Below are 15168 nucleotides of genomic sequence, written 5' to 3' on the forward strand. Positions count from 1 at the left end.
AAGCCTGAATTTAAACAATACTGTCTTTTTGGATTTTAGCACCTCCTCCTTCATACTTTTCTCTTTTCTGCGAGGGGTGGTGGTGGGGAGTGTGAAGAGGACGGCGCCAGAACGTCTTCCAGAAATTGAATTAGGAGCAGGCTGCTGTCATATAGGGTCACCTAGGTTGCTATCATAGACTCCTCAGGAAGCAATCCTAATCAAAAGGGCAAGATCGCCATTTTATTTCTAACACACAGCCTGGCACATAGTTGGTGCTCAGCACTGAAGAATCAAGCCTGAGGTACCCAACAACGTGCACACGGACTGCATGGAAGACGTCTGAGACCCTGTCATTGAGCACTAGGGACCAACAGTCTATAATGGAAGACAAGACTTCCACAGAGCAAGATTAAACGTTAACCTTAGCCGTCAGAACCCGTTAATTCCAGTAACCCTTAATTGCAGTAAACCTTCGCGACCCGAACCCTCCTCCTTCTCGCCCAAAGGCCGGGTCAAAACAGCTGGCGATGGCAAAGCGCTTGGCACTGGTGAAGTTATGACTGAAGCGCAGACGGGCGACCTTCTCCCCTCGCGCGCCCAGACGGCGGCGGCAGGCTCTCGGGGGGCGCGCGGGCGGCGGAGCCCGCAGCGGCGCGAGGGCCGAGCGCGGGCGGGGGAGGGGCGGCGGCGGCGGCGGGGCCGGGAGCGTGCGCGCGCACCTCACACTCTGCCGCCCGGGGACGCCCACTCGTGAGTCGGGGCCGGCAGGCCGGCTCGCGCCATCCGCCACCCGCACCGCGGGCCCTCTCAGGCGCGTGCCCAACGGGTTTCGGCGCCCGGCCGTTCTGCGCTCTCTGGGCCGAGGGAGGCAGGGACGAGGCCCGGGCCGCAGCCCCGCACCGCGTAGACGCGCTGCCTCTCCCGCAGCCGCCGCCGCTGCGAGCGAGCCGCTGCGAGCGACCGGAGGCAGCGCGGAGGAGGCCCCACAGCGGCCGGCGACCGGGAGGAAGGAGCCGGAGCCGACCTTTCCCCGCCCCCGGCGCCGCTGCTCCCGCGCGCCCGGGGCCGCCGCCTCCCCAGGGCTGGGCGAGGAATGAGCAGGCGCCTGCCCCAGGCTCTCGGACCGAGGGGCCGCGGCTCGGCTTCTTCCCAGCGGCGGCCTCGCTCGCGGAGCAGGCGCCAGCGCTGACTTAACCGGCGGCGGGGAGGAGGAGGAGGAGGAGCCGGGCGGGGGCCGCCGCGCCTCCCTTCCCCCCGCGCACGCCGGCGCTGCTCAGTGGCCGCCGGAGGAGGAACTTCCGTTCCTGACAGAGCCGGGCGGTAGCAACAGCGGCGGCGGCGGCCGCTGCGAGGGCAGGTATTTCGGACGCGAATGCCCTTCGCGCCGGCCGTCGAGCGGCAGCGTCGGAGCTCGCGCGGGGGTCCGGAACCTGGGGGCAGCGTCGGGAGGCGCGGGCGTCCGAGACCCGCTGCCTCTCCTGGCGCCGCTGCTTGGGCTTCAGCGAGGTGGGAGCCCTTCCTGCCTCCCCGTGGGCGGACCTCCGAGCAGACCCTTATATTTCCACCGCTGAGGTGAAGAGATCCTGGAATCGCAGCCGCAGAGGGGGTTAAGTGGACCTTCTACAACTCCTCGCATCCTCATCAGGCTCCCTTTTGGGGCGGGAGAGCACATTGGAGCATCTCGCTGGGTGCAGGAATGGAAGAACCCACCTTGCATCGTCCCTGCAGTGCTGCTTGCCTGTTCTACCCTTCGGAATGAAGAGGGGACTTGTAGTAACTCGAGGAGGTACTGAAAGCCAAATGGCAAAGAAAATAGAACAGTAAACTAGTGATCGTTTGGGGGCCGCACGCGTTTCTGAATGTAATTGGACGAGCGTGAAAGAGGTGCCCTATTAAAAAAGCACAACAGTCCTTTAAGAGGAGAAAAATTGAGTTTCCCCATTTTTGCCAAGATTTTGAAGACCGTTCAATGTATTGTGCATTTGATATAAGATGAGAACTTTATAAAATATTCTAAGAGCGTAAACGATGACTACCCCAGCCCTGCTGCCCCTCTCCGGACGAAGGATACCACCTCTGAACCTGGGGCCGCCTTCCTTCCCACATCACAGGGCCACTTTGAGACTCTCTGAGAAGTTTATCCTCCTCCTTATTCTAAGTGCCTTCATCACCCTGTGTTTTGGGGCATTCTTCTTCCTTCCGGACTCTTCGAAACACAAACGCTTTGATCTGGGTTTGGAAGATGTGTTAATTCCTCATGTAGATGCCGGCAAAGGGGCTAAGAACTCTGGAGTCTTCCTGATCCATGGACCCGATGAACATAGACACAGGTTTGTTTATTTCAGAAGTTCTGGTATTAACATTTGGCAGAGCAAGGTATGGCTTATTGCGTCAAATCGGTCATTTTTTCCCATTGTAGTTTTGAATGTAATTTTCCCTGAGTTGTAAGAGTTGCATTGTTATTTCACAACTGAATTCTTCTAATTTGAGCAATGAAATACATTTCAAATTAGAGATCATTCAAATAATAAGTTTAAAATGTGAGACATAAAACATCAAACTAATGTATAAACATTAACTTATTTAAAAATAATTCAGAAAGATAGCGTTTTAACATATGGTTGAATAGAACCATAAACTGAAGGACGCTTAGAGCCCCATCTTAAGTCCAGGTCCTTCGTTTTATATAGGAGAAACATTTGTGCTCAGAGATGTTGTGTCTGATGTGAAAAATTGGAAATGGAGATATGCAAACTTAATCTAAAGCAATAGGAACGTATGCTGTGCCTTCCTTTCTTAAGAATGTGTTGCATTCAGTCATTGTGCCACCCTGGGAAATAGATCCATAGAATCCTGACATCTCCTATGGGTTTGTTCTTTCCCAAAGGGCACTCATTCTCTGGCTGGTAGTTAAAGCTTAGTAGTGAATCTTAGCTTTTTAGGAAGACAAACATGAGCAGAATATACCTATCATTTCTTACCATGCAAAAATATCCTGATTTTTGTTATTTTCAGGGGATGTGTTTTGGTGTTCTTTACAGAATCAGTTAAGTTAAAAGATACCTTTGAATCTTAAATCATTTCACTTTGTGAGTCTTGTAGACAAGATTTGATTATGTTTTTTAATTTAATTTTGCTCTGATTTTTTTTTTTAATGTGAAGAGATGGAGTATGTCAAGTTAACTGTTAGAATTTGGTTGATTGAAGAGTTAGCATTCTTTCAAATCATCAAATCTGAAGTGAGCTCTTGGGAGAGTATACCCAAATTAGGATAAAATGGGAGCGCTAGTTACATTCCCTTTAAGTCATTTATGTAATTTGTATCAAAAGAAGAGTTTGGGAAAGGACTCTACTTTTTTGAAACCTACATTTTTTTTTTTTTTTTACCTGTTAAATCTTTCCCCTTTTTTCTCTATTTCTTAAAATAATTTTTGAGTATGTGAAAAAAATCATATACTTGAATTCTGTTTTCACCTGACTTTAGTTTTAACTTTTTATCAAGCACCAGGTTTTTGAAAAAGCTTAGCTTCAAATGTGAACAAAAGTTAAATACTTGGGAAAATGCACTGTTGTAATGAAAGCTGGTTTTTCCTTTTTCTCAATCTAGTTAATTCATTATTTGCTTGTTGGTTCTTTGACTTTTGGCTGAACCTTATGGAGTAGTTACTTCTGAAATTGTTTCATACCATTCTCTTGTCACTAAATTAATATGGACCTTTTGTGATCTTTTTCAACTTGTGTACCCTTTTGCATTTGTTTCTTTTATTTTGCCCTTTGCTCTTTGTGACTTCGAGAAAAATCTGACATGATCTGTGAAATATGTTGCTGAAAAATTAACACTGAAAGTACTGTTTTCCTTGAAAATCTTATTTCTCATGGTCTTTGTAAAGCTATATAATATTTGAAAAAAAAGATGTAATGTAACGTTAAAATTATTTAACACTATTATAGTAATCTGTCATGTAGTAAACAGTTTCCTTTATATTTTAAGTGTGGTCTAAAGATTAAAAATATATGACAACATTCTAGTTTAAAAACATTCACATAGAAAAATTTTCAATTGAGTGGAGTTAAAATTTAAATTTTGAGAGAAACTACAGATATATGTATTTTATTCACATTTTTAAAAGCCTACTTAAATCTCTTAAACAAGAATTCTTAAATTTATATAGCCCATGAATACATATGCTTGTGTATTGCTATCCTAAACTATTGGGTTCCTGAGTTGGGGGTGAGAGATTGGTTATTCTGATGGTGAGGGTTGGTGACTGAGCCAAATCCTGAGTTTTGGATAGTAAGAGTCCAGATAACAAGTGGTATATATGAGAATTAATTCAAATCTGTTTGGTTCCTGAGTTTTGGAAAGAAAGAATCCGAATATTGTGAAAGTTCAGGTAGCGAGGGATGCCTGTATTATCTCTTTGCATATTTCTGTGATTGTATCAGTTTATTTTTATATTTGCTTAGTGTGTTATCAATTGTCGCTTACCATATCTGAAAACACAGTTTGTAGTGATAAGAATTCTTCTAATTTGAGCAATGAAATACATTTCAAACTGGAGATCATTCAAATAATCAGTTTAAAATGTGAGACATAAAATACCAAACTAATGTATAAACATTAACTTATTTAAAAATAATTCAGAAAGAGCATTTTAACAGAATTAGTTGGTACTAAGATCATACCTATTTTGGGTGTGGTCAAAAAAATCTTTCTTAATTTGGAAAATACAAATTGATAATTTATATTAATTTTGTATGTGTGGAGAAGGGTGCAGGATAGAGGGATGAGGAACCTTCCTTTAATGCATAAATAATGAAAAATAAATCATGGCCATTATTTCTTAGTCACAATATTTAAGAGGTATTTGTTGACTGGCTTTTCTTTATTAATGAATTATTTTAGTATAGTAGTTAGGTGCTTACGCTCTGGAGTCAGACTGCATGGATTCATACCTTAGTTTGTTATTGATTAGATATGTGATCTTGGGCAAATTTTTACACTCTGTGCCTAAGTTGCTTCCTCTGGGTGACAATGGCACCTACTTTACAGATTGTTGTATTGAATGGGATAGTACATGCAAAGTGGTCAACATAGTTCCTAGCATTTAGTAAATGCTCAATAAATATTAGCTATTATTATTATCAATAATTATAGTTTTAATTGAATATTTTAATTCTGAGTCTACTTACCTTTAAATACTGTGCATGTTTCTGAAAAGTTGGGTAGAGATTAATTAATATTTTAAAAGTACACCAGAACCTTATTGTCTAAAGGAACATTTTATAACCCAACCTAGTTAGCAACAAATGTGTATTGTATATCTACTGTGTGTCAGGCCCTGCTTTTGTGGAGCTTCCTATCTAGGGGGGATGATGGGCATTAAATAAATAAACTTATTTTTGAGGTGTGATGAGTGTTATGAAATTGTGCTCAGTGCTATTAGAGCACATAATGGTGTGATTTAGCCGGTGGGGTGAGGGGGTGGGGGGCAGTGGGAATAGGGAAGGGAAGGCTTCGTTGGGGAAGCAATGGCTCAGAAACTTAGAACAGGTAGGAGATCCATTGCTAAGTGAAGTAGAGATGTGGGAGAAAGTGGTCAAAGCAGAGGCACAACATGTGTGAGAGCCCTAAGGTAAAAGAGCTTGGCATCATTGAGGATCTATGAAATGTTCAGTATGCTTGGTGTTGAGATTAGTGGTGTGGCACTAGGTGAAGGCACTGGATGGGGGAGGTAAGCCTCCTTATTGTTGTTTGAAAAGTTTGAATTAGTTGCCAGCATTCACGTATCAGGAGATTTCACATTAAAGTCTGGATTTCTGATTTCTCTTGAAAAATTAGAGGATATGGCAACACCCAGGTCTGTACTTTCAGATGGCAACACTCAGTGGGATCTGGGCAGCAGCTACTCCGTCTAGAGGGGCATGTGCTCTTCATTTTATGCCACTCAATTAAGTTGCCAGATAAGTAAATCTATCTAATGAATGAATATTTAACCTGGTTGTTGAGTTTGGAATCCCTAGGCAGGATCCTGGAGAGTTTGTAGTTAAGTATTTTGGTTTTTATCCAGGTACTATAGGAAGTCTTGAAGGGTTTTCATTAAAGCAAGGGAATGATATAATCGTTTTTTAAAAATTTAAATCCAGCGTTTGCAGTGTAAACGCTGGATTGGCGAGGAGCAGGAGGAAATGTAGTGAAAGCAGATGGGGGGACCAGGTCACAGAGGATATTGGCTTAGACCAGAGCGGTGATAGTGGAGGAGAGAACTAGTGGAGAAAAGTGGTGGATTCAAGAGATGTTCAGCTAAGTTTCACAGAAGTTGGTGTTTGATTGAATATGGGGGCTAAGATAGAAGGAGGGAGGAGTCCAGGATAACTCCCAGTTTCTGGGTGACATGGCTATGGATTACTAAGAAATATACACTATATTTAATTAATATTTTAATTTATAGAATTGATATTACATGAATTTAAGATAAAGTATCTTCATGAGAAAATCTTTGTTCCCTTCTATTAAGTGGTTCATAAATAATCCAGAGTTTTCAAACAATATGTACCTTTCAGATGATAATAACATAAAATGTGTAGTTTGATGTCGATGATAGTCATGTTTAGCATCTGTGATTTTAAAGTAACCAAAAACAGGTATTGGTTGTAATGGACATGAATGTTGTTATAAATATACACTGATATACATAAAGTATCGTGTTCATAATTTGTGTACATAATAGACTTATCTAACTAAAATTTTACTTATTAATTTCACTTTTTTGAAACTGACATTGGGCTTTGTGGTTTTGTTTTTTAAATATTTATTTGAATTGCCAGTAAGTTTCATCCTCTAGTCAGGATTTTGTGAGTCTGTGTTGAGTACTTGAGGGTCAGGTGTATGTTAACTTCTGATAGTTTCCTCACATGGAAAGAACATAGGCTTTGGAGTTAGGAGGACCTAAGGTTGCATCTTGGGTCTACTAACTAGCTGTGTGACATTGTACTAGACATAATCACTCTAAACCTGTGCTGGCCAGTGTGGTTGTCACTAGTGACATGTGGCTATTGAACTTGACATGTGGCTAGTCCATATTGCAGTGTGCTTTAGTGAGAGTTTCTCAAGTTTTTTTAATCTACTGATTTGTATTTTTTGCTTGATTCAGTTTTGCTTTTTATTGCTAGTAGGGATTTTAAATCTCACTATTATGATTTTAATTTTCTTACTGTCTTTCCTCATCTTATCCCTCTTTCATGCCTTTTTTCCCCTATCTTGTTTTTTTATTTTTTTGTTGGTGAGGAATATTGTCCCTGAACTAACATCCCTGCCAGTCTTCCCCTATTTTGTGTGTGGGACGCCGCCACCTCATGGCTTGATGAGTGGTGTGTAGGTCCATGCCTGGGATCCGAACCTGCAAACACTGGGCTGCTGAAGTCGAGTGCGTGAACTTAGCCACTGTGCCATGGGGCTGCTCCCCCTATCTTGTTCTTCACTTAGGGCTTTCTGCTCCTGTTTTGGGGAGGTCACATCATTTTATCCTTTAAGTCTGATGGACTTTCTCTTGTAATATATTTACCCCCACTGGCTCATGGTTGTTTTTCCTACTTCCCTTTACTCAAATGTGAGTAAGGTGAGGTCTGTTTAAAGTTGATATTTATCAACAATCTGTGATGTAGGTGCCTTTGTTGCTTTTTTTTTTGGTCTACTTACGTATTGAGTGAATACCCTTTTCAGCTCTGTAGTCGGAGAACACATTGATCTGTACAGCTCACAGTTTATTTTACTCTGTTTTGCTATGACAGTGGCGTCTTTAGGCCTCTCAACTGTTTTGGTGCTGGAGTAGATATTTATGTAATTCCCAGATTCAGAGTACAATTGGCAGCTACTGAGATTCTTCTTGCCTTGTCCCTTACCACCCAGAGTACAATTTTTCAGTCTGCTTCTCATGCACTTACTTCCCCCATCCTCCAGGAGTTGTTCTCTGACAGAACCTAGCTAGTTAGATAATAAGGTAAGAATTGGGAAGAGACTGTGGGGAAAGGCAAGTTGAACAGTGCTCTGACAGCGTGGAGATCTCTGTCCCATTTTCTCACTGGGGCAGACCCTTGGGTCTTGGAGCTAAGTTACAGGTGAGGTAGAGTAGCTTGGGCATTTTTTGTTTCATTGAGGTTCTGTACAATCTAGGTATGGTTGTAATTTAGTAAAGAGCTCTTCCAGATTTTGACATGATGGCTCTTATTTCTTTGATAGTCTGCATTTTTATCATTTTCCGCATCTTTCGTAAATATTTAGTGGAAGAGGCTGTATTTTGGGGCTGCTCACCAGATGACATTTTGTATACTCTTATTTAAAGTCTAATTTTGATCCTAAGCAAAGTGACAGTGACTTTGTTTTTATTAATTCAGCATTATAAAATCACTGAATATATCAGTATGTTTTTCATTCTTCTCAGAAAAGAATAAAGTGTTAGTATGGTATGGTTCAAGTTCAGAATGCCAAGGTATAAGTCCTGATTTTCATGTTTGGTCAATGAGTGTTGAAAATTCCAGGAGACGACATATTGTACAATGCCCCAGAAATTGAATGTTAATAGGTGAACAGTATTTACTGGATGAAGTTAAATATTTCAAAGAAATAGAATTTGTTCAAGGGTTAGTTTATTTGCTTTAAAAGCTATAATAGCCTTCCCAGAATTTTTCCTAGGTTTTATAAGAAGTGTTCTAGGGCTACGAAATATTTATTTACTCTTATTTACTAATATTTCTTTTGAATTTTCTTCTTATTAAAGGATCAAACACAATCTTAGAATATTCCTTCCAAATTATTAACATAGACTTATCTAGATCATGAAGCATCTATAACACATAGTTTAAGATTAGATTTTATTTACTTTTTTTCTTTTTTCTTTTTTTTTTTTTTGTGAGAAAGATCAGCCCTGAGCTAACATCTGTCAGTCCTCTTCTTTTTGCTGAGGAAGACTGGCCCTGGGCTAACATCCATGCCCATCTTCCTCCACTTTATATGGGACGCTGCCACAGCATGGCTTGGCAAGCGGTGTATTGGTACGCGCCTGGGATCCGAACCCGTGAACCCTGGGCCGCCGCAGCAGAGTGCACGCACTTAACTGCTTGCGCCACCAGGCCAGCCCCTAGATTTTATTTTTTATCATCATTATTTATCGTAAATCTGTGCTTGAATTACCTTGAGCGATTTACATTTAATCTTATTTACTAATAGTGTTCTCTTACCTACAGGGTTCTTGTTAATATTAATTTACCCATTAACAGCTGAGATTGCCCAAATCCACATATAGATTTATTCCCTTACCTCCTCTGCCTTTAGGTAGTCTGTTTCCCATGTACTTCTTTCTCATGTATCATCTGTGATTGCGTATTTCCAGTCATTTGCGTACTTATCTCTCTCTCCCAATAGAACATGGGCTCCTTGAGGGCAAATGACTGTCTTTTATTTATCTTTTTTTTTTGATGAGAAAGATTAGCCCTGAGCTAACATCTGTGCCCATCTTCCTCTATTTTATATGTGGGACGCCTGCCACAGTGTGGTTTGATAAGTCGTGTGTAGGTCCATGCTGAGGATCCGAACCTGCTAACCCCAAGCCACCGAAGTGGAGTGAGTGAACTTAACCACTATGCCACCGGGCCAACCCCCTTATTTATCTTTATATCTCCAATGGTTGAAGTACATTCAGTCCTTAAAAAAAGTATATACCTATTGAATAAGTGATGTTCATGACAAAGTGACAGATTCAAGAGAGGGTATAAACAAAATGCAAGGGAGTCTTGAGAGAGAAGATGCAAAAGTAGGAGGAATGATGTCTTAAAGTGAGAAGGATACAGTCTTTATAATAAAGACCCTTTTGTAAAAAATAATTTAAAAAATTAGGGAATAATTTGTATTGGTCCTAATCTAGAACATAACTTAATCCTACAAATGTATCTAAGGTATTTTGCATACCCTCACATTGAACTTCTCCTTCTTTAGGAAAAAAGGAAGAAAACAATAGAGACTATGTGATAAGTGTTTTCACATATTTAACCTTTAGTCTTCACATCAAATCTGTAAGTTAGGTACTACTAATCTCACTTTTACAAATATGGTACTGTAAAATTTTGATCATGCTGAAAGTTGGAGAGTTGGTACCACAGAAGCTAAATGTCTATTCAAAATCAGTAGTACATGGTAAACATTAATTTAATTGATTAACTGGGTGAACTTCATGTTTACTGTTGTTTGAAAATTATAAAAATGTTTAACTTATGGTTTGAGCTGACTCTACATATTCATTAGCTAGGAAAATCATTTTGTTACTTTCATTTTCCATAATTATGCAAATTCTGTCAGAAAAGTTTATTTTGATTGCCATTGAATTTTTGCTGGAACTTTCTCCTTTTAGAACGTGGCTGTAGTGAAGAATGTATTTTCTGATTAGGTTTTAGGATTTATTATAAAGAATAATCTCCTTTAAAGGACATTCATTCTCGTGATCTATCTTGGAATTTTATGTAGTCCAGAAGGAAGGCATCATTGTATATTTAAAAGAACATTGGGCTCAGTATTAAAGAGATAGGGTTTCTAGTTTCAGCATTGTCCTTACTTTTTGGAGTGTATTTAAATAAGCTATTTAACTTCTCTTTGCCTTATGTATGAAATGAGGGAATTGATTGAATCCCTAAAGATTTCCTCCAGCTCACGCATATGAAATACTAGTAATTTTATGAAGTAGGGAACTGAAGAATGTGTAGTGATTTAGTTCAAGACATCACAAATACTGTGAAAATAAAACATATTATAAATAGGATTTAGCAGTGTCATTTTTATATATAACAATTAAGATTTTTTATGTATGTATAAAATAAATATAAAAATGACATAAAAATCATTTTATAAATGAATATAATTTATTTATATTATTATATGATTGTTTATATACAGTCGTGCACTGCACAACGACATTTTGGTCGATGACCGACCACATATATGACGGTGGTCCCATAAGATTAGTACCGTGTAGCCTGTCTAGTAGTATAGCAGGCTGTACCATCTAGGTTTGTGTAAGTATACGCTGTGATGTTCTCACAGCAAAGAAATTGTGTAACAATGCATTTTTCAGAACATATCCTTCATTAAGTGATTTGTGACTTATAAACCTGTACCAATTTAAAAAGTGTAAGTGAATGAAATGCTGTTTTATACATTCTTGTTTCTCATAAGCTTAAAAGTATAATTTATTGAACATTTTATATGCCAACCTGAAGGTAATAGGTATATTTATAAAAGTATTTCCAGGTGTCATTTTTGAGCCCAGTTCACAATTACGTCTCTTAATTTGTTATCTAAGACTTTAGGATAGATTCTGTGGAAAACAAGAGTCCTGAGGCAAAATTTTCTTTGATTTAAGACTGTAATTTCCTAACCTTAATATTGAGAGATGCCATTGAAAGTGTCTGTTCTCTTTTGTTCTCCATATCTTAACAAGAACTTTAGGGACAAGATATATAAATAGTTAAAAAAAAAAAAGGATATGAAGTAATCTGAAGACTACAATGGACAATGTTTGTATTGTTTTTCCTTTTACAGTTTTGACATTTACATATTTATAAAATCGACCTCTATTACTTATGCAGATCTCTTGGCCTCTCCTTAGTGGTATTGATGTTACCATTAAAAAATATTGGTCACATTCATTTATTCAGCAAGTGTTTTTGAGTTATTTATTATGTGTCAAGCATTATCCTGAGTATTGGGGATTATTGCAGAATGTTATAGAAGATTACTTTTGACTCAGAGATTACTGAAAAATTTGAATTTTAGATTCAAATCTTAACATCATTCTTAAAGCATATATTATCTGTGGAGTCCGATTCTAGGGGTCTTAGAGAAACCTTTTCACCTAATTGAGGCTCTGGTACATGCATTTAGGTCATTGACATTTTTTGAGAGTTCAGGTAAGTTATTGCTTTATTTCTCCTCTTTGTTTTTTTCTAACATGCATTTATATCATTAATTTATGCATTTCTGGCATATGGACTGGGTTATGTGGAGATAAGATGCTGTGTTCTGAAGCTTTTTTCAATCAGGAACCAGACCCTGGCATCTGAAAAAATATGCCAGTCATTGTGCTAAATTGAGGTGTGGCACAATTGTATGTAAGTATCTAAAACCATTTATATACAGCTATATATGGTTATAGTTGTACATTTATTTATAAAGTTATACGTGCATACATGACCTCTTCAATTACTTGACAGTAAGGTGGTATCTGATATAAAGTTTGTATCTGTTTGGTGTGTATCTGTTTTGTTTATAATAATAAATATCTTTCTGTTAATTTTTGATGCCATTAATGAACATTTGCTTTTTCATGACCTGGATCTTTTTCCTCTACTTAAGAAGATTGTTAATACCTAGGGCGCAGTGAACATTGAGCAGCTGGGCTCCTCTTGTGCTTACACTGTTGGTCTAAGTGTAAATTAATAGAATTTTTGTGGAGAACAATTTAGTAATACCAACTAATTTAAAGTACATATTCTTTGATTCAGCAATTCTTCTAAGAATTTATCCTTGGGACATCTTCACATTAGTGCACAAAGAAATGTTCGAGAAGGTCCCCTGAAGCTATAACATGACATATTGTAAATGATCTAAATGTCTGTCAACAGGGGATTAGTTAAATAAAAGATAATATATCCCAATATATAGACTTCTTTTTTTTTGAAAAAAAAAACCCTTATGGATCTTTCTGGTTATTCCCAAAAGTACCACACCATTTTAATTTTATAGTTTTATAATAGTGTGTTTTGATATCTGGTATAAGTCCTTTGTATCTTTCTTGTTTTTTAAAAAGTAAGCATGTATAAATGTATTAACAGAGAGTATTAATGTCACTGTACTCACTATTTCAAATGTTAACATTTTCCTATTTTAGTTCAAGATTACCCTTCTTGAGGTAAAGCTCTAGTCTGAGTTTGACGTGTCTTTCTCAGTACATGGTTTTATACTTCTACAGTATATATATTGATGTAAATTATATATATAAATAAATATAAATATATATAATATATATTTGTGTATTATATATACATTACATATATGTACTATGATAGTATATATATTACATATAGTATATATTATATAATGTATTATATATTATATGTATCATTCTGCAAGTTTTTTTTTGCTCAACATCTTTTAGTGATTTATGTATGTTGATATATATTGGGCTCTGGTTCAATTCCATTGTATGATTAAACCTCAAATTATTTATATATTCTCCTGTGGCTAGATTTTTAGGTTAATTCCATATTGTTACTGCAAAAAATTCTTGTACATGTGTTCTTGGGCATATGTGTTTTTTCTTCAAGGTAAAAACTTAATAATAGAATTATTGAGTTGTAAAGTATGTGTATCGTTGACTCTAAATTTTGTTGCTAAATTAGTTGGTAAAGTGGTTGTACCAATTTATACTCCAACTTGCATATTGCAAACCATGATGTTGTTAGATTTGAACAATCTTTACCAATCCAATGCTAATTTTAGTTTTTATTTCCCTGATTACTAGTGAGGTGGAATTTTTTAAAAGGTATTTATTGATTATTTGAATTTCCTAGTCTTCAAGTTGCTCGTTCACATTTTTTTTTTTGGGTTGTTCTTCTTTTTCTTATTTATTTGTAGGTATTATTTATACATTCTGGGTGAATTCTTTGTTATAAGCATTACACACATCTTCTTGCAATGGATACCTTATTTTTATATTTTGTTTATGGTGTTTTTAGTGTTATAGAAGTTTTAAATTTTAATGTAATTGAAATTGTCAGTATTTTCTTTTATAGTATTGCTTTTTGGATTTTGCTGAGGGAATGCTTTTCTACCCTCAAGTTATAGTGTTCTATATTTTCAATTCTAGTAGTTTTAAAATTTTGTTTTTCACATCTAGGGATTTAATCTACTTGGTTTTGATTTTTGTGTATGAAGAGGTAAAGATAGAATTTATATTTTTTCAAATGGGTGTCCATTTGTTCATTTGCTACTTATTGAAGAGTCTGTCCTTTCCCATGGATTTGTAATGTAATTTCTGCCATATAACAATTTTTCATATTTTCCTAGGTTTGTTTCTGGCTTCTCTATGTCCATTTATTTATTTCTGTTGTATTAGCATAGCACACTGTTTTAATAATAATATGTGAAATAATAAATGTAGCTTTAGATAAGTCTTGATAGTAGATAATGCTATGGACTGAAAATTCAGTCCTCCCAAAATTCATATGTTGAAATCTTTGTCCCCAGTGTGATGGTATTGGGAGGTGGGGCCTTTGGGAGGCAATTAGGTCATGAGGGTGAAACCTTCGTGAATGGAATTAGTGGTGCCCTTATAAAAAGACATGAGAGAGCTTGCTTTCTCTCTCTAGGCTCTTTCCACCATGTGAGAAGTCAGCAGTCTGCAACCTGGAAAAGGGTTCTCACCAGAACCCGACCATACTGGCACCCTGATCTCAGACTTCTAGCCTTCAGAACTGTGAGAAATAAAATTTTTCTTGTTTATAAGTCACTCAGTCTATGGTACTTGGTTATAGCAGCACAAACTGAGTAAGACAGGTAGGGTAGGTTCTTCTACCTTGTTCTTTAAAATTGTGTTTGCTCTTCTTGATTCTAAGCTCTTCCATAAGTATTTTTTTTTTTGATTGAGGTAAACTTTGCATAACATAAAATTAACCATCTTAAACAATTTAGTGGCATTTTATATGTTCACAGTGTTGTCAAACCACTACTTCTATCTAGTTCTAAAACATTTTTGTATCCCAAAACCATACCCATTAAGCGGTTACTCCCCACTCCTTCCTCTCTGCCAGCCCCTGGCAAACCACCAGTCTGCTTTCTGTCTCTAAGGATTTTCCTATTCTGGTAAATATTATTACTTATGTGGTAAATATTTCACATAAATGGAATCATTCTATATAAGACCTTTTGTGTCTGGCTTCTTTCACTGAGCATAATGTTTTTGAGACTCATCCATGTTGTAGCGTGTATCAGTACTTCATTCCTTTTTATAGCTGAATAATAATTCCATTGTTTATATATATACAATTTGTTTATGCATTCATCTGGTGATGGACATTTGGATTATTTCTACCTTTTGCTTATTGTGAATAGTGCAGCTGTGAACATGTTGTATGCATGTA

The 15168-nt window shown here is 37.8% G+C and overlaps 1 protein-coding gene across 1 annotated transcript in view; it reads left to right on the forward strand.

The window, feature by feature from the left end:
- The first annotated feature begins 756 nt into the window (after positions 1-756).
- The window catches only part of MAN1A2 (mannosidase alpha class 1A member 2), a 175653-nt gene continuing 161241 nt past the window's right edge, over positions 757-15168 (forward strand). The window contains exon 1 of the mRNA XM_058538907.1: positions 757-2312. Within this exon, the coding sequence (XP_058394890.1) occupies positions 2011-2312 (302 nt within the window). The 5' untranslated portion in view covers positions 757-2010. The remainder of the gene's footprint in view (positions 2313-15168) is intronic.

This window comes from Diceros bicornis, chromosome 4 (genome assembly GCF_020826845.1).
Source record: "Diceros bicornis minor isolate mBicDic1 chromosome 4, mDicBic1.mat.cur, whole genome shotgun sequence".
NCBI lineage: Eukaryota > Metazoa > Chordata > Mammalia > Perissodactyla > Rhinocerotidae > Diceros > Diceros bicornis.